The 24,184-nt window shown below is 39.1% G+C and overlaps 1 protein-coding gene across 1 annotated transcript in view; it reads right to left on the bottom strand.

Annotated features, from left to right (window-relative positions):
- The window catches only part of LOC124780415 (protein furry), a 1,170,709-nt gene that overhangs the window by 1,121,725 nt on the left and 24,800 nt on the right, over nt 1–24,184 (bottom strand). The window contains exons 6-7 of the mRNA XM_047253778.1: nt 10,535–10,722; nt 6,599–6,781 (exon numbers count right to left, since the gene is read on the bottom strand). Coding sequence (XP_047109734.1) covers nt 6,599–6,781; nt 10,535–10,722 — 371 coding nt within the window. The remainder of the gene's footprint in view (nt 1–6,598; nt 6,782–10,534; nt 10,723–24,184) is intronic.

Raw genomic sequence — 24,184 nt, 5'->3', positions numbered from 1 at the left:
TGTATGTTTTAATGTGTGAGTTTGCAAGTATCAAAATGCAGCCACAAAGGAATAAGCAGAAATTTTCATAGCATATAAGAGGTAGGGATACAATTTTTTGTGTGTTGAAGGGAAGTCTATCGATGTTAAGCCACAAAGGAATAAGCAGAAATTTTCATAGCATTTAAGAGGTAGGGATACAAATTTTTGTGTGTTGAAGGGAAGTCTATAGATGTTAAGGTCATTTCCAGCAATATTTTTAACAATCAACAAGAAAAACAACAAGGAAGATACATTATTTAATTGGATAGATAAAAAATCTACTCACCAAGCAGTCGCAGTACACACACATAAAAAACTGTTGTGATTGGTAAGCTTTTGGAGCCAGTGGCTCCTTCTTCAGGCAGGAGGGTTGAAGGGGAAGGAAGAAGGGTGAAGGAAAAGGTCTGCAGAGATCTAGGAAAAGGGATATATTTTGGGAAAGTCACCCAGAACCACAGGTCAGGGGAGACTTACTGTATGGGATGAGAAGGAAAGACTGATTGTTGGGGACTGCATCGGACTACATTTGAAAACGTGAGAGCTTAAAGGTGGAAGACAGGGTAATATGCAAGACAGAGATTACTACTAAAACATTGTGCACGAGTTAATAAGACTGAGTAAGCTAAGTGCACTGTACATAACGGATGTGAGAGGAGGTGGTGAAAAATAGATGAGAAAGACAATGAAAGATGTTGAAAACTACAATGGAGTGCAGCAAAGGGTAGTTACAGTGAAGGAAAGCTGAGACGGAAGAAAGTAATGTAAATTAAGGACAGATGGTTGTCAATAACCAAGGATATGTTGTAGTGGTAGTTCCCACTTGCAGAGTTCTGAGAAACTGGTGTCTAGGGGAAGAATCCAGATGGTGCATGTGGTGAAACAGGCGCCAAGGTCACAAATGTTATGTTTTAGAGCATGCTCTGCAACAGGATATTGCAAGTTGCCAGTATATACCCTCTCCTATGCCCATTCATCCTAATTGATAATTTGGTGGCAGTCATGCCAATGTAGAAGGCTGACAGTGTTTACATAATAGCTGGTACAGGACATGTGTCGGTTCGCAGGTGGCTCTCCCTTTGATAGTATATGTTTTGCCAGTTACATGGCTATTATAGGTGGTGATAGAAGGGTGCAAAGGGCAAGTCTTCCAGCGGGAACAGGCACAGTGGTAGGAGCTATAGGGTAGGGAGATGAGTGCAGAAGGAAAATAGGGTCTGACAAGAGTATTGCAAAGATTGGGAGGGTGATGGAAAGCGATTCTACATGTGGTGGGCAAAATTTCAGATAGAACGGATCTCGTACTGGGCATGATTTTAGGAAGTCATGGCCCTGTCAAAGAAGCTGATTAACACATTCCAGACAGGGATAATAATGAGTCATCAATGGTGTGCTCCGAAGCTGTTTTGTGGAAGGATCAGCAGTACCAGAATTGGATGTGATGGCCCGGGAAATCTGCTTTTTAACTAGGCTGGTGGGGTAATTACGTGCAGTGAAGGATGAGGTGAGAATGGTGGTATACTGCTGTATAGAGTCTGCATCCAAACAAATACATTAGCCTTGGAAGACAAGGCTGTATGGGAGGGAACGTTTGACATGGAAAGGATGGCAATTGTCTAAAATGTAAGTACTGTTGTTTGCTGGTAGGCTTAATGTGGATGCAAATGTGCAACTCGCCTTGGGTGATGACGAGATCAAGATCATGGAAAGTGGCATGGGATTCAGAATAGGACCATGTGAAATTTATATGGGAGAAGGTATTCAGAGATTCCAGGAATTTTAGTAGGTCAGTCTTACCATGAGTCCATATGGTAAAGCTGTTATCAATATATCTAAACCAAATCAGGGGCTGAAGACTTATGCAGCCCAAGGAAGCCCCTTCCAAGTGACCCATGCAAAGGTTGGCATAGGAAGGAGCCATTCTGATTCCCATGGCCATACCCCTGATCTGTTTGTATGTCTGCTCCTCAAAGGTGAAGTAGTTGTTGGTAAGTATAAAGTTAATTATGGTGAGTAGGAAGGATGTAATAGGTTTGGAATCAGGTGGGCACTGACTGAGGAAATGTTCAGCAGCAGACAGACCATGCAATGGGGGATGTTGGTATAGAGGGAGCTGGTATCAATGGTGACAGGCAAGGTGTGTAGTGAGAGTAGGATGACCATGAATTATAGACGATCTAGAAAACAGTTGGTATCTTTGATGTAGGAGAGGAGTTTTTGTACTATGTGTTGCAGGCAATGATCAACCAAGGCAGATATACGTTCGGTGGGTGCTTTGAAGCCAGCAACTATAGGACAGCCAGGAGGATTGGGTTTTTGGATCTAAGAAGAAGGTAAAAGGTGGGGTGGGGTGGGGGGGAGTGCATGGTACGGGTGGGATGAGAAGTTCTACAGACTGAGGTGTTAGTCCTTGTGAGGGGATGAGGTTAAGAGGGACTGCAGGTCAGTTTGAATCACAGGGATTGAGGGCAGATGCCATATGTAGAGTTGTCAGGCAGCTGGCGTAGACCTTCACTAACATACTCCTTTCAGTCAAGTACTACAGTGGCAGATCTTTTGTCTGCTGGGAGGATAATGATGAGTCATCAGCTTTTAGGGAACATAGAGCCTAGAGTTCTGCAGCGGACTGGTTAGGTCATGTTGTAGGGACCTGAGGGAGGGTTGCAAGGCAATGCTGGATGTGAGGAATTCTTGGAAGGCTCATAAGGAATGATTTTGAGGTAGTGGTGGTGGATCGAGTTAGGATCGTGGTCTGAACTGTTCAAGGCAGGGTTCAATGTCAGGTTTGCTGTTGGAAAGTGGTATTTCCAATGGATATTATGTGTGAAGGAAAGGAGGTCCTTCACCAAAGCAGCATGATTAAATGCAGGTTTAGGGCTGAAAGTGAGACCCTTAGATAATACAAATATTTCAGGAGGGGAGAGTGCTTTAGATGAGAGGTTAAGGACACTACTGCTGTGACTGGTTCTTGGGATGATGGGTCATACTTGGTCTGGGACATAGTGGTGAACGCTAGTGAAAGCTGCGGGATGTTAAGGAGGTTGGCCAAGTTCAGTTTGTAGGAGAGGAGTGGCGATTGATGGTGTAGCTGTTTAGGGAGCAGCAGAGGGACACACAGGGAAATAACAGTGTTCAGGTAGATTAACCAGGTAAGAGCAAGATATTGCTGTATTTGAAATTGTTGAAGAGCCTGGTGTAGGGTTGGATCGCATTCAGAAATGGGGACTTTCAATGTTAGGCTTTTTGGAGTAACTTCAAGGGACAAGAAGGTTTCAAGAAACAGAATGTGGAACCTTAGTTTTGATAGTGCATAGGCATGTTTTCAAAAGGAAAGGATGTAATATGAGATGGGATTCATCATGGCAAGAGAGGACAGTTGGAGAGTTAAACATTGTGAGTGGCACAAAAAAAATAAGCAGAGGAAAGAAAAGACAGAAAAATGGAAGAAAAGCAATGAAAAAAGTTGAAAAAATTAGAAATACTCATACAGAAATCATTAATAAGAGAGAATGAGTGGGCGATCTATATTGATATGAAAAATGGCAAAAAAGGAAACATTGATTGGGAAAGTCATGGAAACAGACAAAATTTTAGAAACTGGGTAAACAGAAAGCGAAAGTCATAGGAGAAAATGTAAACTACTTAGCTTGGCAATCAAAGTGATGTAAGAGATGGCATTAAAAGTTGATCAGAGCGATTTGCCGAAAAACAAACACACAAAAATGAGAAAGAAATACATATAAACAAGATAACTGGACAGTGGAAAAAAAACATAGCTGCAAAATTTGTGAATAAATCAGTGAAAGACAATCGGGAGAAGGCCATACAATGTAAAGAGCCACAAATTGTTGTGAGCAAATTTGTAAATAACAATGAAATGAAAATGGACCCATCTATAAGCACAGAAATCAGAATTAGAAAAGATGTAGGGGCAAAGTGCTGGTTAATCTTGGTAACACAGATAAATAAACGAATGGATTAGTACATAAGATAAAAAACAGACAACAGTTTGAACAAGACAGACAACAACATGCTCTACAACATGACATTTGTGCACCATCTGTATTCTTCTGCCAGACACCAGTTTCTCAGAACTCTGCAAGTGGAAACTACCACTACAACACGTCCTCTGTTCTTGCCAACCACCTGTCCTTAATTTACGTTACTTTATTCCATCTCAGCTTTCCTTCACTGTAACTACTCTTTGCTTCACTCCATTTTAGTTTTCAACATCTTTCATTGTTTTTCCCATCTATTTTTCATCACCTCGTCTCACTTCTGTTTCATACAGTGCACTTAGCTTACTCACTCTCATTAACTCGTGCACAATGTTTTAGTAGTAATCTCTGTCTTGCATATTACCCTGTCTTCCACCTTTAAGCTCTCACGTTTTCAAATCTAGTCCAATGCAGTCCCCAACAATCAGTCTTTCCTTCTCATCCCGTACAGTAAGTCTACCCTAACCCGTGGTTCTGGGTGACTTTTCCAAAATATATCCCTTTTCCTAGACCCCTCCAGTTCTTTTCCTGCACCCTTCTTCCTTCCCCCTCAACCCTTCTGCCTGAAGAAGGAGCCACTGGCTCCAAAAGCTTGCCAATCACAACAGTCTTTTATGCCACCTCTTGGTGAGTAGATTTTTTTTTTATCTATCCAATCAAATAATTCCATCAATAATTGATTGTTTTCATTGGGAAGATACATTAACATATTTCTAAATATTTTAGTGTCTGCCTGGTAATTTCTAACACATTTTTTCCTTATAGTTAGTAACAAGTAAAGCTCAGTATTTTAATTCTAAGTGCAGAATAACATAATATACTAAAATGTGAAAAAACTGCAAATATTCTATAATTATCTATGTTCTGCATCAACAATATTTGTTATACATGTGTACAAACATTTCCTGGCTCTAAATTGAAAATTAAAAGTTACCACTCAGCTTTAGCAGACTGATGTGTGGCACGCACACACACGTAACAGAACACAGTATTAAACCTTAACTACATTTGTGTGGTAATTTACTACATCACATGTCACTCTTTTGTTTACAGCTGCACTCCTAATGCAGCATTGCCACTTGGCTTCTGTGTAATCTTAGTACCAGATTCTTTTCCACTGTGCAGGTGCTTGCTAACCAGCAGCCATTAATTCCATAAGTTTGTACCAGTTGGGGTCAACATCTACTCCACAAAACTACAAACATTACTTTCCTTATTTGTCTTCAGAAATTGTTTTTAATTGGTTTAGACAGGATGGGGCAACATTAAGTGATGATCAAATTTTGGAGTTATTGTTTGTTAGTGAAGACTGCTCACTCATTGGATACACCAGATTCTTTTTAAGATGCAGCTGAGTTTAGTGACTGTGAAACAGAAATATCTGATCACGAAACTGACAGTGGAACAGAGGATGATGATGATGTAGAAGAACAGAATGTTCACAAGGAAACCAAGAAATAGCAAGACAATCTGGCTATTTTTTATGGAAAAAACTGTAAATAAGGACAGAAAGATGGTGCATTGATAGTTTATAAAACAACTTAATATGATATTGACCAAAGCACATATCAAAGAGAAAAAATTGAATTCCGGAAAATTTTTTAGAGACTTGCAGACTGCTATGAACAAAGTTCATTGCACAAACTTTCAAAATGATAGCAGGATCAACAAATCTCCTGCACAAGTCCCAAGCAGGCCCAAGTCAGTCAAAACAGATGAAGATGTCATGATGCCATGTATGTCCAAACATAATAGACACAAACACAAAAGTTCTAATTGTCAAAAATATATGTGCAAAATGCATTCCACTGACAAAATGGTATATCTTGACCCTGATGAACAAATACAGATGCTTAGACAATTCATTCATGTACCCACAGTCAGTTTTTTAATTGAAAGTCATTGTTTTTTCTTTATAGTTTACTTAACTGATCTTTATCTGATCTCAAAACATGTTTCTGATTGTTGTGGAAGTAGATTTTCTTTGTTCTTTAACTCTGTTTATGAGGCTAATGTTTATGGAAGAGCCTTAATTATTGGTAAGATCATGTTTTGTTTTTTAATAGATTGATTTATGATACATGGTAGTCTTTCTTTCACTGATTCTTTAACAACAAATTATAGAAGCATGGAAGTAAATAAGTTCAAGACAATTTTTGTTTTGGGGTTGAAATCTATCTCACAAAGTTAATAACATCAGTCTAAATACAGAGAGTAGTTAAGGATTAATTAGTTTTTGAGCCTTGGCTCTCTTTTTTACAGAAAGTACACACACACACACACACACACACACACACACACACACACACACACTGTAGCTGTTGGATTATTAGAAATCAGTCACTTAGGCTGATGGATGTGGGGAGGGGATAGGGTAAGATGCACGAGACAAGGAAGGGATAGTGTGGTACTGCAAGTTAGGAGTGGGAAAGACAGATGTCTCAGCAGCTACAAAAAATACAAAAGAGGGCAGGATGGGAATGGGGTTGAGCTTATAAGAGATATTGGGGGGAGGGGGGGGGGCTGGAGATAAAGGCATTTCTATTATTGCTATAAAATTAAACTTTAGTGAATTTACTTACCCTTCTCTGTACTTGAAGTGTTTGAAAGCAAGATTTTCAATGTAACCCACAAGATCATCTTGACCTGGATGAAATGGCAACTGTTTCAATACTTCTATCAACACCAAACAGAATATGAACTCTACTGCCAAATCTCGACGCTCCTGTAGTATGTCAGCTTCACTTCGTTCTGTAGTTTCAGTGCTGCAAATTGAAATCTAGTCATTTAATGTTTTCCACATAAATTTACAAATTATGACAATTGCATTATTTTTTTGAGGAAAAATAAATATGTTTTCTTGAGAAATGAAACTACACTTGATGAACAGATAAAACTGGCCATCTACATCTACACTCTGCAGACCACCGTGAGGTGCACGGTAGGGAGTACGTCCCATTGTACCTGTTATTAGGGTTTCTTCCTGTTCCATTCACATAAGGAGTGTGGGAAGAATTACTGACTGAATGCCTCAGTGCGTGCAGAAGTTACTCTAATCTTATCCTCATGATCCCTATGTGAGTGTTACATAGGGGGTTGTAGTATATTCATCGAGTACTTATTTAAAGCTGGTTCTTGAAACTTTGTAAATAGCCTTTCTTAGGATAGCTTATGTCTGTACTCACAAATCTGCCAGTTCAGCTCCTTCAGTATCTCTGTGACACACTCCCATGGATTAAACAAATCTGTGACCATTTGTGCTGCCCTTCATTCAGTGTCACCTGTTGGTTCTATCTGGTACAAGTAGCACACACTTCTTGTAAAAAGGCACAGGTCACATCTACCTATAAGAAGGATAGTAGAAGTTATCTACAAAACTGCTGTCCAATATCATTGACATCAATTAGTTGTAGAATCTTAGAACATATTCTAAGCTCAAACATAGTGAGGTATCTAGAACAGAATGACCTCTTCGATGCAGACCAGTTTGGATTTCGAAAACATCGATCATGTGAAACCCAACTCCAACTTTTCTCACATGACATACTTTGGATCAAGGCAACCATATAGATGCAGTGTTTCTTGATTTCTGAAACGCAATACTTTAGAACCGGTCATACAAGTGATTAGTAAGCAATCCCTTTTGTAGAGTGACGGCACTTCTTCAGTACTCTATTAGTAAACCAAAGTCTACTACCTGCTTTACCCACAACTGAATCTATGTGATCATTCCATTTCATATCCCAACAAAGTGTTCCATCCTGGTATTTGTATGAGTTGGCCTATTCAAACAGTGATTCAGTGATATTGCAGTCACAGGATACTACCCTTTTTTTTTTTTTTTTTTTGCTTTGTGAGGTCCAAAATTTTACATTTCTGGACATTCAGAGTGAGTTGCCAATCTCTGCATCACATTGAAATCTTATCAAGTTGTCACTGAATATTTATGCAGCTTTTCTCAGGTACTACTTCATTATAGATACATGCGTCATCTGCAAAATGCCTGATTTTACTGTTAATATTGCCTGCAAGGTCATTAATATAAACACGAACAGCAAGGGTCCCATCACACTTGCCTGGGGCACACCTGAAATTACTTCTACATTTGACAATGACTCTCCATCCAAGGTAACATGCTGTTTCCTCCCATCCAAAAAGTTCTCAGTCCAGTCACAAATTTGACTTGATACCCTATATGATCATACTTTTGACAATAAGCATAGGTGCAGTAATGAGTCAAATGCTTTTCAGAAATCAAGAAACACTGCATCTATATGGTTGCCTTGATCCCAAGTACGTCACGTGAGAAAAGTGGGAGTTGGGTTTCACATGATCAATGTTTTCGAAATCCAAGCTAGTTGGCATCGAAGAGGTCATTCTGTTCAAGTTACCTCACTATGTTTGAGCTCAGAATATGTTCTAAGATTCTATAGCAAATTAATGTCAAGGATATTGGACAGTAGTTTTGTAGATAACTTCTACTACCCTTCTTATAGCTGGATGTGACCTGTGCCTTTTTCCAAGAACTGAGCACAGTTTTTTGTTCAAGGGATCTATAATAGATTATAGTTAGTAGAGGGGCTAACTCAGCCACAAATTCAGTACAGAATATGACAGGGATTCCATCGGGGCCTGGAGCTCGGTTTAATTTTAATGATTTCAGCTGTTTCTCAACACCACTGACACTAGTATTTATTTCAACCATATTTTCAGTGGTACAAGGATTAAATTGGAGCAGTTCTCCTGGGTTTTCCTTTGCAAAGGAATATTTGAAAATGGAATTAAGCACTTTGCTTTGCTACCCTCATTTTCAGTTCCTGTCTCATTTATTAGGGACTGGACACTAACTTTGGTGCCACTAACGGCCTTTACATATGACCAAAATTTCTCTGGATTTTGTGAAATGTCCTTTAACCGTATTCTGCTGTGGTAGTCATGGAAGGCATCATGCATTGGTCTCTTGACAGTGAAATGCGTTTCACTCAGCATCTCTCTATCTATAACCCTACACTTTGTTTTACACCTATTCGCAGTAATCTGTTTCTCTAGAAGTTTTTTTACAATAGAGGGTTCCTCCCATTATTAGCTATTCTATTGCGTACATATCTATCCAGCATGTCGTCAAGTGTTCTTTTAAACTTGAGCCAGATTTCCTCTCCATGCTCATGTATGTGCATAGACTCTGGAACTAATTATTGTCTCTCTTCAGAAAGTGATGACAAAAATTAACTGTAATACAACGCCAACATTGACAATTAAAAAAAAAATGCTCTCTCATTCTCCATGAACTGAAAAAGTAAGGCTGTGTTACATTTCGTCAATTATTATGGAGTATTCTGATTAGTTAGTACATGGACAGAACAAGTGATAGATCTCATATATTAATCTGATCAAGTAGCCTAAATTCTTATGTAACTAGTGCTCATTATCAAACTTCCAGTACTCTCAAATATGTTATAAATTGCAAGTCCTAATACCATAATTGAGACTCCAGGACTGCTAATGTGAAGGACAGTTATTCATGCTGTAACATATATTTCAAGAAGTGTCTCAAGTTACCGCATGTTGTACCACTGTAATTCCATACCAGATGTTGCTAATCCAAATGTACACTGAAAGCTTAGAAAAAATAACAACAACCTGGCCTCAATTCCACCGGGTATTTGAGGGAGAACAGTAGAGGTCAAATACAAAAATTTAAGAATTTACTACTCAGAAATACAAACACCACGAAACTTCTGCAAAGCAGTAAAAGATATTTAAATATTTTCCCAAGCCGCAGAATGCACATACATTCTGATTGAATATGTATAAATAACTTGGAAACTAATTTAAAAAATTGCCTCTTTTTCTGTCTGAGTACACTGAAAAATAATACAGATACACAAGTGCTAAGTATTGCATAATGTACAGGAAACATTTATAACTTACTAACCAGATAGAGTTCAAAAGGTGTGTTGTAGTTTTTAACAGCTTGCATACTGGCCTAACTACTGCCCATTGTTGTCATGCCTCATATAAATGTTCAAAAACAGAAATCAGTGTGCCACCACATATTCTCTACATGTATGTTGCAAGTAGGAAAACATAAATAGATTCCACTTAAAGCAATGATTGTAAGATACATCTGAAGCCAGTAAATTTCTTACCAGATATAAACATTTACATATAATTTTTAATTGCTTCTAGAGAAGTAGAAACATGCATCAGGTGTGATGATGTACTACCACATATTGATCACCAATGAGCACTAATTAACTCAATCTTGGTTGCCCTACATCTAACAAACCAACTAATCGCAAACTGAAGTAGTACTTGGAAGATCAATATGTTAGACACTGTGAATTTAGTTTTGTTTTCAAAAAAATAGTTCTTACTGGGAGAAGGAAATAAGATTTTTATTGATGTAGTCACAATTGTCACACATAATTTATTTTATCCAGTATAATATTGAGTCAGGCATCAATATTGTTCCCAAGGTGAAAAAGGGCAATATGAGCTACATTTGGAGAATTTACCTTTTTCCTTTTAAATCTGTCTTCCTCTGTTCCGTTCCTCCGGCATCGATAACCTGTCTTTCATACCAAGCAAAAAGTGCTCTCAAAATAGATGGTAAGCAATGCTCAGCAACAGATCCAAAAGCAGTTAAAAGTTGATCAAACTGTGCATCTTCACCTCTCTGTAGAACTTTTGACAGTGGGCGCTCCTGTGGAATAGCAGAAATGGAAAACACTGTAGGAAGTAATCTAAAAAGACCAGAAGAAGTGACAACACCTAGCTATCTGATAAACACCAGAGTAAAAATGAAATAGAATAAAAAGGCAAAAACTCCTGATATCATGACGCATTGTGTGTTTATGTGGTGGGAGATGTAACTGCAACAGTTGCAAAATAATTACTGATAGACTTACTCAAATGATCAATACCAATATTTTCATGCTTTAGTAAATTAGTATCTTCATACTTAAGTAAATTAGTTTTACTTGTATTAAAGTGAATGGACTTCTACAGTCTCAAGCAAACAGTCTTTACAGCTTGCTCATCCAATCATCAAGCACAATGCTTAATTATCTCAAATGGATGCTTTATGCAGAGAGCAGTTTGCAAGTTTGTATTTCACACAATCCACAATACTGATTCCCCTACAATGAACAACAAATACAGCAGCTCACTGTTTGTTTTAAGTCACATACACAAAAGGAAGAAATCCACAATTAATCTGATGATTGGTGTGCAGTGGAAACAAAACCTAAGCTGTAACTAAGGCATTTCTCCCATAAAAGCATTCCTCCCATGAAAGTTAATCTGTCAAGTTACCCCAGAGATGTTAACAAAAAGTCAGTCATTAGGATAGGGGCACTGGCAGATTGAGTGTGTGAGGTGAGGTGACCCATTACTTATGCCCATGTAACTCAGTGGGTAAGAATGTTGCCTGCAAAAGGCATGGATGACTCTGGAATCATGTCTCAGTTTGACTAACAGCTTTAACTTGTAGGGAAAGAACACCCCCCCCCCCCCACACACACACACACACACACACACACACACACACACACACACACACACACACACACACACAAACACACACAGAGAGAGAGAGAGAGAGAGAGAGAGAGAGAGAGAGAGAGAGAGATCTTGAACAAAAGTTGTTGAGGCTCTTGTGATCACTTGTTGATGTATTCTCCGATGGGTTCTGTCTCATTATCTTCGGCTGACATTTCTTTAAAATTTGATAAAATGCATGACACAAAGCTACATTAATTTTTCTTTATTATCACAACCGGTTTTGGGAAAATATCATCAACACAGTATAACAGAAGATTAATATTACTCACATGTAATTACACACAGTGACATGGAAATCCATTTGAACTATATACCCCTCAGCATGGTGCACTTTCTAACACAGAATAAGCAGTAACCCATTACACAGTAATTGTTTAATGATATTTCTGACATTTCACCAGCACAAGTGGCTGGCATCATCACGACTTAATCCTCCATCGCTGGTATCAGAGTGGATATGAGCCCACTGCTGGAGATTACATGTACCCGTTGCGTGCCAATGTCTGATGGCTTTCCACTGGTCATTATCACTGAGGTTCTCCCCTTGCTACCTGCAATGATTGATTGCTGCAAGCAGGAATCCAGGATCTGTTTACCTTGATGCTTTCTTCTTTCTAGTTAAAACTGATGTTATCTTTCAAATTTCAGTAGTGTCCTGAACAAACAGGCATTATAGTTCTGGTGACAGTATTTTTGCGACTGGGGTAGTATGTGTTTGGGTGTCTGTGTGGTATGTGCATTAATGTCCTCAAGAGCTAGTGAGTGCTATGTTCTGTTATGTGCATATATGCCACACATCTGTCTGCTGTATGTCAGTGGCTGCCTTCCACTTATTTTATGTATTGTTCCATCCACAAATTTCCATTATTGTTACTCATTATGATCTAACAGAGATAACTGTGTTCTCTGCAAATTAAAAATGGCATTGTATTAAAGGGCACAATTCAAGAGTCAATCATACGTCACACCAAAAACGTTCATATGCAGGTTACAGGCACAGACAGAAGACAGACAATGATGAAAAGTATGAATACGGGCTACGTACAACACTCAACCACAAACAAGGAACACTAGCTTCCGCTAAAAATTGAGTCAGTATTTATTTGTGCGCTACTGTTGTTAGATTCTCAGCTAACTTGATTACAGCAGTTTCAAAATGGACTATCCAAGTAGTATCGATATGGAGGAGATGTGGCCACTGTCTGCAAACACAAAGGCATTTACAGAGAGCATAACAAAAAGGTATGGCCAAACTTTCAGCAAACTATCCTCTCATGTAGAAGAAGGGGTGTCAAATGGACTTGAGTCTGGAAACACAGGATTTCCACACAAGAACTCATTTGCTACATATTTTCATAGCACATTTGCCCATTGAAGAAATGTGGAACTGAACACATCAGCATACTAGATAGAATACTTTGGTAGATGAAAGTTTCAGAATGTCACCTTGGGTTAAATCTGGTTAAGTTGTAATTCTTATGTCTGTAAGTGGTATTTTGTGTCCCATTGCATTGAATCTGCTTCAAACATCCTCATCTTGGGATATCTCCTGATACAAATATAGTAGTGAAGCCACAGCTATATGCTAATTTGTATGTCAAATATGCATCTGCCACATTCACATTTGTGAACACTTCCATTAAACTATACCAGAAATCACATCTGTAATGAGTATTAGAAACGTATATGTATTTGCTAAGTCCATAATGATAACTTAAATAGCTGATGGTATATTTAAGTAAGACAATGGAGAGAGCCACATTCCAACACAAGTGGTGATGCAAGTCACATGTCAAATTTACCTCCTAGGAAATGGAATACACAACACTGGCAATGACCTCAATGAAGCATAAACAAGAGGTCTCCTTGGACACTTCATGTAAGAAAAGTATCCAATGGTATGCTGGTACATTCTGTTCCTGTGTATTGCTATGATTAATGTGCTATAAAGAGTAGAAGAAAATGAGTTGTAAAATGGAAATGAAGTGTGTCCCAATACATGTTCATAAAACACATTTTCTCCTCCTCTTTCTGCTCCTCATCCTCCCTCTCCCTCCCTCCCTCTCTCTCTCTCTCTCTCTCTCTCTCTCTCTCTCTCTCTCCATGTGTGCGTGAGTGTGTGTGTGTGTGTGTGTGTGTGTGTGTGGTGGTTTTTTTCCAGAATGTGATGTGAAACTTTGTATCTTTCACTTACCAGCATCAGGCAACTGCTTTGGCATGCAATGCATCATCTCATTGACAGAGGCTTATGAAACAAGTTCAGATACTGAGATGTCTTTCAATTATTGTGTGTTGATGATTCTAAGAGTAGTACTGCTTAATTAACTCAGCCATAGTATTCATATGAATAGATCTGATAACATTTTAACAAATGATAGGGAAAGTAACCATGTGACGCAACTACTGAGCCACCACAAATTGCCATTTCTGGGAACTGAAGCAATGTCTTTAGCAGACCCTAAATACGATGGGTAGGCACTAGAGGAAAGGCTCCTGTTAGGTGAATAATGGAAGATAGCAACCAGGAACAGGAAGAATACCAATGTTAACTTTCAGCAGATATGCCAAGAATAAAGTGGAGGATGATCTGCCAGTATCGATGGAGGGCCTCTCTGGGGGACATCACCTTGTAGAAACACTGCCTCTTTAGGAAGAGAGGCATACATGTTCACAAAAAGCTGAGGGCTCTGCTGGAGGTGAAAGTAAAACTGAGGGACTTGATGAGATCTCAAATATCCAAGCATTAGGACTGGAAATGATAGAAGCTCTTTCCACAACTGGATTGGGTGATAGGCCAGTCCGAGAAGTGCAAATTACTACTGTAAGCTGGACCACGTAAAGTTCAAATTCTTGTCTGGTGGTCAGAGGAGGAAACTCCTCAAAGAACAAAAACAAAAGGAAGGTAAATAATTGTTTTCTAAATATAAATGGCTGGAACTAAAAGTCTTAACCTAAGACCACAAAGAAAAGGAGACAGTCTCAGAGTGAAGGGGTAATCATACCCCTTCTATCTCTAGGACAAGGGACAAGAGAATAAGGGAAGAGTCTAATACTGCACATCTCACGATAAATGGATTCAAAGAAAGCTGAGGCAGGAAATAGGGAAATATACCTATAGTACTGCAGTCTCAGTTTCCAGGATAGCAGTTATCCAACAAGGACATCTACCGACAAACGTCACCTTGCAATAGCTGGAGCTTGTTCAGATGCCTCTCTTCAACAAGGCTGGGGATGGGAGAGGGTATGTCTCTCTGGACAAAGTGCTCTTATTTTTGTCTGTGGGAGTATGGGAATGGTGGAGCAGCTTAACCAGATATATATCTCTGTGGAAAGGCAAAGCTGCAGGTCAAGGCAGTGGCTGAGCTCTTCAAGACTAAAAAGGTAGACAATTTGGGTGCCAAAACTTCTTAACATACTCCTACAAAGACTCTGTTCGAGAAAATAAGGGTGTAGAACGAGAAGGTCTTCACAAAGGATTGGAGGGTGATTAACCAAAGAAGTAATTTACATAACTTTTTGGTCCACTCTAGTGGGTAGTTATGTCAAACAATGACATATGCTGATGGAGCCATTCTTAGCTGACGTCATGTACAGGGGAGGATCAGGAAGTAACACACAGTAATTTTTGTCTCACCTAGTATTGCAGCTGGAATGTTGAAATTTCGTGACAATACAGTTTGAAGTTTGTGCGACAGATGGTATTTTGTCATACAGCTCTAACAAGAGATGTCTGAACCACAAAACAAACTTGGTGCACATGTTAGTGTCATTAACTTGCAAAAAGCAGCTAAGTGTAGTTCAATATTTGTGGTCCAAAAGGCATAAATTAGTGAAATTTACAGGGACATACATGACATATATAGGGACGATTGTATGGACCACAGCAATCTCTCCAGGTGGTGTGCATCCTTCCAAGAGGGCTGTGTGAACCTTAGTGATTTACCACACTCTGGGCAGCCACTAACAGCTGCAACCCTAAAGAATGTTGGAGCCATTGAGGCTGCTATTTTGAACGATCGGCCTGAGCATCTGCGAACCTTATCAAAGCAGTTCAACATTTCCTATGGCGCACTGTACAATACTGCTCATGACATATCTAAGAAACTGACACACAACCACAAGGGCCAGTGAATGATGCGAAGCTTTGATCACTTAATGTATTATGTTGCAGAAGAGCATGATTTTCTGAAAGAAATCATCACTGGTGATGAGTTGTGGGTGTACCACTACATGCCCAAAAATCAAGCAGGTCTCTAGAAAAAAATTAAAAAAAAAATCTGCTACGGAAGTGCTTGTGTCAGAGCTCCAGGATTATCTGTGGTGTTTTACTGGTGGACTTTGCTGAGCACAGGATGACTGTGAATGCTGCAGCCTATATTAAAGCTTTGGTTAAGTTTTGTCATGCCCTTCATAACAAGCGGCACAACATTAATGCTGACAGTTTTAAAACTTCTTCATGACAATGCTTGCCCCCACATTGCTGCACCTGTTCATGAGGAAACTGCCAAATTTGGGTGGGAGGTGCTCCAGTATCCACCATACAGTGTGGACCTTGCGTAGTTGGACTTTCATCTGTTTGGTCCCGTGAACAAATTCCTGGCTGGTCAACACCATGTAACAGATGTGGAAGTGATTTCAGCAGTCCGCAGTAAACCACACTCCAATCAAATGGGCTTCTGTGAAGAGGGTATATCAAAATTGGTACGACAATGGGAGAAATGTGTTGAGAATGTTGGTGAATATGTAGAAAACTAGATAAAAGATGCAAGTTCAGTTGTGATTATTTTGTTTTATCACCTGTTAAACTTTTTGGTAACATAATTATTGTGCGTTACTTTCTGATCTTCCCTCACATATAAAGTTTGTGGTTGAAATGACCTGTAGGGATCCTAGTAGAACAGACTGGGACTCATACAGAAAGATCTAAACTTGCACTTACCTGAAATCAGAACTTTGATAAGGCACCCAGTAGATTTTGAGGAAATGGAAGATGCAGCGAGTCTCCCATTACAACCTCATACTTACGAAACTGCCCACTCAACAAGAAGTGCACAAATAGGAATGTATCTTGGTGGAACAACAGTCTGGAAGTGCATAGGAAACAGGTAAGAAGACTGTTCAACCTCGCAAGGAAGAAATGAGAATGGGCAAGTATCAAGAAACCCTTGTAAATAAAATCTTGTGATCAAGCAAGTGAAGCTTTCTGCCTGTAAGGTATCCTGTGAGGAAGTGGAAGGTACAGCTACTTGTGCTATACTTCATAAAGTTCTCAATAAAATACCAATTGGTCCAGGAGGGTGGTGGGCATACAAGGATACCAATTGCGACGCTAGATGTGCTCCTCAAGACTCACTTCCCTCACTGCACTCTGACGGATAACACAGAGCAGGAGTCAGTCTCTCACAGAGATTGGTTCATAGGTAATGAAAATGAAAACTGACAGCCTGCAAGAGAATGTCCTGACTTCAAAAAAAGTCCAGTGGGCTGTGGGAACGTTCACCATCGAAGTCACCAGACCCAGATTGTATCTCTCCAGGTGTACTACAACATGCAGGACAGGTTTTAATTAATTCCTATGTAGACTGTTCAGGGTCAGGCTAGCAACAGGAATCATTCCAAATACTTGGAGGACAATGAGGGTTGTTTTCACTCCAAAGCCAGGGAAAACTGATCATTCAAGGCCAAAGATATGAGACCAATTAGTCTATCCTCCTTTTTTCTAAAGACATTAGGAAAACCGGTTAGTGTGCATGTTAAGGAGTATAGGTTAAATGAGGTTCTGCTGCACATAAACCAACAAGCATATCAACCAGTTAAGTCACGTCAAACAGCATTTCACCAGCCTGTTTGGAAGGTGGAAAAAGCTCAACATTTTCATGAAACAGCTCTCTGCACCTTCCTGGATATTGAGGGAGGCTTTTAGCAATATAACCTTCAAATCCATTGTTAGAGCTGCAGAGCAGCATGGCACTGTAACCACCATATGCAAGTGGACTAAGACCATGCTGAATAGAAGAAATGTAGAAGCCAACAACAAGAAAATGGCGATAAATGTCACTGGGAGGTTTCCACAAGGAGGGGTCTTGTCCACACAACTGTGAAATCTAGTGGTGAATGAACCCACTGAAGAGTTACGTAACGGAGGCTACTTTTGCCAAGGATATGCAGATGGTTTAGTCATGGTAATATTTGTCAAATAGTACTGTTAGAACAGTGGCACAATGTGCACCTGACATTGCGGAAAATTGGCACAGGAAACAGGATCAAACAATTAGTCCCAAAGAAAACTGTTGCAATATCATTTATGAGGAAGCAAATTCAGCACACATACTGGAATCTCAAGCTCTTTGCTGAAACTCTACCAGTAGGAGGAGGGGGCTTGGATTACCCTGCTGGAAGTGAAACTATCATGGACCCCTCATATAAAGAATATATGTTCCAAGGTAAAAGGTACACTTATGAGCACCCCTCCTTCTTATGGGTACCAATGGCTTTACTAAAATTAAACAGAGTGGAACCATATAATAAACCCAGCTTTGGGTGGGGGAAAGGAAAGAAGAAAGTGCTAAGACCATTGTTGTATAAATGTTTTTTCTCCCTGTATAAATCAAATCAAATCAAATCAACCTATGGAGGGATGGTGCTTCCTATGTAAAATCTTGGCACATGCATTGCCAATGATGGCCATAAACTGGGGGTCTGAGGCTAGCCTTGATTCTTATCAGTAGCTCTTGATATGGTAGAAACTGCTTGCTTTGCTTGTAGTGTGAAAGTGAAGTTTATAATCAGTAGGAACACACTGTCACCTTAATGGGGTCCTTATGGTTTGACTAAGGTGGAGACATTCAATCATTGACTCTGTCAGTTCCATGATGCTCACGACTGTAAATTTGTTGACAAGTACTATTCAGGACCTTTGTGAATAAGTCGCTTGAACAGAGTTACATGCAAATTGCAAAACAATACTTTCTTTCTCTTCAACAGTTTGCAGTCACTAAATTAACAGTCAGTAATATCACAAGCAAAACATTCTTATGTTAGGTTTCTCTGCACTGGTTAATCTGGATCAAAAACAACTGTGCCAATGAGGAACCCATAAAGCAGTTATAAACTTAATAACATATACCACATGCATATACCCTGATGTTAAGCTACAATGAAAAATGTACAACAGCATTAAGATAGTCAAGAAAAATAGCATCCACATTAGTACCATCATAACAAATTTCTTGGGTATAGAAACATACTGGACTTTACACAACCATCTCCTGGGATGCATTTTTGAATCCACTTGATGACCAAATATAATAAGTTGGTTGGTTGGTTGATTTGGGAGAGTGGACCAAACAACCAGATCATTGGTCCCATTGGATAAGGGAAGGATGGGGAAGGAAGTTGGCCACGTCCTTTCAAAAGAACTATCCCAGCATTTACCAGAAGCCATTTAGAGAAATCATGGAAAACTTAAATCAGGATGGCCGGATGAGCACCTCAAACGTCGTCCTCCTGAATGCGAGTCCAGTGTGCTAACCACTGTGCCATCTCGCTCGGTAACACAGTAAGTTAAGCACAGTCTTTATTGGTGAACAGCTTGCAAAAAATCTTTTTTTTTCTCTTTAGCACTTGTCCTCTTCCTCTAGCCCTCTTTTCTCATGTTACATGAAGAAACCTATGGTTCTGAAGCTAAAATTTTCCACCATCTTTGGCTATATGCATATCACACTAACATATTCCAGTAAAAGAAGTGAGGTGACAACACTGTCAAATGAAGCTTCTCTTGCTATACTTCCAGACCTTAATTTTTTCTGTTCTCTATTCCATACATAACCCATGTACTGTGAATATATGAAAACTCCAAATTCTTATCCATCCTGTATTTTCTAAAACTTTATTTTCAGTAAATAAATCACAGTCTGCTGATAACAATAGTGTCCATAATTCATCGAAAAATATTTTACCTTGGAAAATATTCCAAACTTCACAATTCTCCAACACCAAGTGCACTTCAAAATTTGACAGCACTAATAATTATTTTACGATTGACAAACTTTAGTTGAAACCCCTTTTTCTCATTTATTAAACAAGCATCTTATCTCTTCAGAAATCTATGTAGGCCTACTTCAAAAGTTACCTTTATTCACAATTATCAGTTACTAGAACTTTTTGGTCTTAATATTTAATCCTTTCAAAAATCCAGTGTCATAATCTTATAGCCTTAATTTTTTCCCAAAAATGTATAATTTTCCTAGAACAACATGCTAGATTACAAAATATTTCAATTAGTTAATTTCAGCTTCTAGAAAATCTTGTTGAACTTCATAAAATCCAACACATCCTGAAACTCCTGCCGCATAAAATAAAACCACCATTTACACCCCTTTACAGATATTGAGCTAATTGTTAATCAAAGTAATTTCTATGCCTAATGAGTTTACATATTCTATACTCTTACTACCTTTATGTTAATAACTAAATTGTAAGAACTTTTTATGTTAATATATTGTAATATCTGTCCTACACACATCTTTAAATCGGCGTCTTGTACAATGCCACAGTCAGTCCATAGCCAGCAATAAATGGGTACAAACACTATCTAATGTTCCATGTCGGTCAATATTATTTTCATGTCAGTCAGCAGCTATCATTAAAACAACATAATTACAATGTTACTTGATCATCAGTTTCTTTGTTTAGTCAGATGGTGCTGAGCATTCAATCATTATGAAAACTACTAATTATTGTTTAAAGTCAGACTGCCCAGAAGTCAACATGTAACGTTCTGTGTCAGTATTATCAAGTCATTCACATAAAGTTCCACCTCAGCAAGTAGATGGTGAGCATCTGAAGAATACACTTACTATGCATCAGTTGGTGATTAGCATTCACCCAGTAATCATCATGTTTTTATAATAGTCAGTATTAGGCATAATCCACTATTTAACGGTCTCAGTACCGGCCCAATACTTGTCTACATCTGCAGATTGAGGCAATTTTAGCTACGTTTGAAAACTTTTATCTTGGAGAATTCTGAACATTTAAGTATGAAATTAACACTATTTCGAGCCCATTTTGTCTTTTTTAATATGCAACTACCGACAAAATCCTGTGTGGTATAATGAGGATAAATTATGTTATTACACATGACATTGTTTTCGTAAAAAGTCATATGTATATTCATATGAGTAAATGAGTTCATAAATACTTAATAACCAGTGCTGGGTACTGTATTACAGTAGCACTTTCTGCATGGATTCATATTGCTTTTTCGTATGGAATATTTTAAAACAGGGTTCCATACGCAATGCCACACAAAAATGTTCACACTGATAACGTGTTTCCTTGAGAGATGCTTTCCCGCTTTCTTTCTTTGAGTTTGAAGAACAAACATAATGTACACGAGATGCATATTTTTTGCTTATAGGTGGTAAATGTTGCAGATAATGTCTCTGTGTTAATCTGCCTACAGGTCCATTCTGGTTATTTGGAGCTGTTGGTATATGATCTTGAGCCACCAGCATAGCAAGATTCATAATGAAATCAGCTGTTGTCATTTTCTTGGTCTGAAATTAACTGTGTGACCAAAAATGCCTTCGATACTCCCAGTGCGAGCAAATGAATAAGCAGCTTCTGTCACCATTGACAGCTCTATGCCTAAACACCTATGTCACCCAAATCATCTTATTCACTGTCTAGAGCATCGAGAATGTCTCCAAAATACAGCAAATCAGTAGTTCCTTCATTGGATATAACGTTGCGTGCCATTTCTCTTATACAGAATACTAATAATGTGCTCTTTCCTCAGGGGAAAACAATGACTCATAAGGAATGACATACTTCATAAACAAGACGCACATTCACACCATTTATCTATGAAACTAATAACTGATAGTATAAACATTGTAATCAATAGTCAGAGGTGCAAAAACACCACACAGTGCTTTTTAATCAACAAAATACGTTGGCCCATTGAACCTACGGGCTTGGCGCTAAGAGTGTTAAAAGCCACCCATGGTTACCATGCACTATGTAGAGTTCTATGTTATACTAAGTGTCCCGCTCTCTGAGGATTTTAAAAATCTGCCACCTACTGTGCGCAGCATTCTCCATCAAAGTGACACTCTCAGGAGGTTGTTTTCATGATCTGAGGCTTGCAGCAGCCAGAGACGGGTCTTCCCTCTTGTGAAGTACAGTGGAAGAAGGCAGCAGTATCGGCCTTCTCTAGTGGTTATAGTGGTAAGTTTTCCTCCTCGAATCGCTGAGGCTTGAAGTCACATACGTAGATGTAGTGACAGGTTCCCATCGCACCATCATGTGCAGCAGAGTCGAGTTACATACTACTCAGTTCTCCTAAGAAGTGAAAATGCTTAGACTATTTTGCTCATTTGTCTGATAGTGTGGTTAGTCCTTTGTAAATGGAAAGAGAGCTTCAGCTAGAGTTGTTAGCTCCCATCAGCAGTAGTTAGAATTTCATGTTGTGATCTGGCAAGTCAATGTCTGCATGGTTTCACAGTGGGTTTAGTGTGCATGTGTTTTTGGTATTGCATATTCAGGAAATGGTTTTGGCTCATTTATGAGTGTTTCTGCAATGACACGAGGCTGATGATTACAGACACTTACATTTGTTTTCGTAGGCAAACGACGTCAAGGATTAGTTACTAGTAGCTGTCAGACTGTTTTGCACCAGTGAATGTTTGTGTTCCTGGTAGGGTTTGGTACCACATCAAGGGAAATTGCGCCTGGTTCACTTTGAGATGTTTTCACTGTGACATGTGGTTGCTAATGGAGATGTTTATGTTCACTGTGTGAGTGAAACATGTGCAAGATCAGGAACCAATAACTGTCTAATACTTTGTACCAGCAACTGTCAACTGAGATCCTCAAGTGTGGAATTGGTTGAATTCTTGTACTGGTTTCATATATCAGCAATTGCACCACTCGCCTAGTGATGCACAATGAAATTGGCATGGAGATAGATACTGTGTAGTATACTATTACAAGTGCAAGTCTTTTTGAGGTATTTCTTTCAGGTGTCTAGTGGCACGGTAACTCACTTGTGGACTGCGAAAGCACCCGCTAGCATCATTCATGTTCTGTAAGCAGCAGTGTAGTGCTCATTTGCCAGTGCAGGCACCAGTAAGTTGACCTCTGAGTGGTTCCATGGTGAGTTTGGTGAGTGTATGTGGTCCAAATCAACATGTAGCTTGTCTTGTGAAGTTCGTTTTGGCTCACTTGTGAGTTCCGCAAAACGTGTGGTTGTTGATCCGGGATGGTTATGTTTCGTTCATTTCCTCCATGGAAATCAAGTGGAGGATTGGTTACTAATAGATTGTCTGTTTGGTCTTGTCTTGTATTAGCCATTATTTTGAGATCTTTGTGGAATCCAGATGAAATCTTGAACTGATTGCCTATGCCAGAAGTTGCATGATATGAGCAGTAAGTTTTATTGATGGGGAAATGAGTTTTGCACATCATCTGGGAGTAAATGATCAGTAAGTCTTGCTTGTGTAGTGTGTGGAATCTTGAGCAGTAGTTGAATCAAGACTGGCTGCACCACTGTGAGTTTGGCTGGCAGCGTTTTATCAATTTATTTTAATCTTGGTGGTTGTCTGTATATTGGAGGAACGTGCATCCATACTGTTATGGCTGCTTCATTTGTGTTGAGTACTCTCATCATGTTTTTGGTACAGCTTGTGTATGGAACACACATCTGCATATTTATTTCACGTCTTCATCGTGTGTTGACCAGTTTTTGTCTCAGGTTTTGCCATAGTGTGTAATGGTTGTTTCTAAGGAATGACGTCCTTACTGGCTGTGTCACATGAACTTCTCATATACTTGTTGGTTCCGTTTACTGCACACACATGTACATATTTATTAAGATGTATTAAAAAAAGGTGCTGTGACTTACCAAATAGGAAAGCACTGGTAGATAGATACAATAAAAAAACACACAAACACACACACACACACACACACCACATTTTTGATTTACTGATGCCAGAAATTTTGAAGTCTCTATTTAATGACCATTCATCACATTTCTGCTTTAGAGTACTGCTCCACTGAATGTCTTTTAGTGTGGTTTTTAATGTTGTCAACCAGTGGTCTTAATTCAAGTGAGATCATGTTAGTTACACAGATCTCTGTTTCAGGGCAAGAGAGCTTGCACTTTCTATTGGCCTCATAATCTCAGGAGTTGAGAGATGTGCACTCTCATTGCTACCAACATTGTGCTGGTCTACCTCTACACCTACAGCTATACTCTGCAAACCACCATGAGGTGCATGGCAGAGGGGACATCCCATTGTTACAGTTCTTAGGGTTTCTTCCTGTTCCATTCCCATATGGGGCATGGAAAGAATGCTTGATAGAATGCCTCTGTGCATGGCTCAGGTTCTCATATCTGCCACCTGGCTCACTCCAAGAATGTCACATGTTCCAAACTGGCATCAGATCCAATGACTTGTTAATGAAATTTGAGCCAGGAATTTTTTTTAAATTGAATTAATAAATTTGTGCCAGCCCAACTAACCCTCAGCTGCAAAAGACCCAGTACTCCAGGCCCTAACCACATTCTCTGAAGTAATGTTTATCAGCTAATT

The sequence above is a fragment of the Schistocerca piceifrons genome, chromosome 1, assembly GCF_021461385.2.
Source record: "Schistocerca piceifrons isolate TAMUIC-IGC-003096 chromosome 1, iqSchPice1.1, whole genome shotgun sequence".
NCBI classification, from domain to species: Eukaryota; Metazoa; Arthropoda; class Insecta; order Orthoptera; family Acrididae; genus Schistocerca; species Schistocerca piceifrons.
Note: the sequence above shows the minus strand (reverse complement) of the source record. Positions and strands in the feature narration are given on the sequence as shown.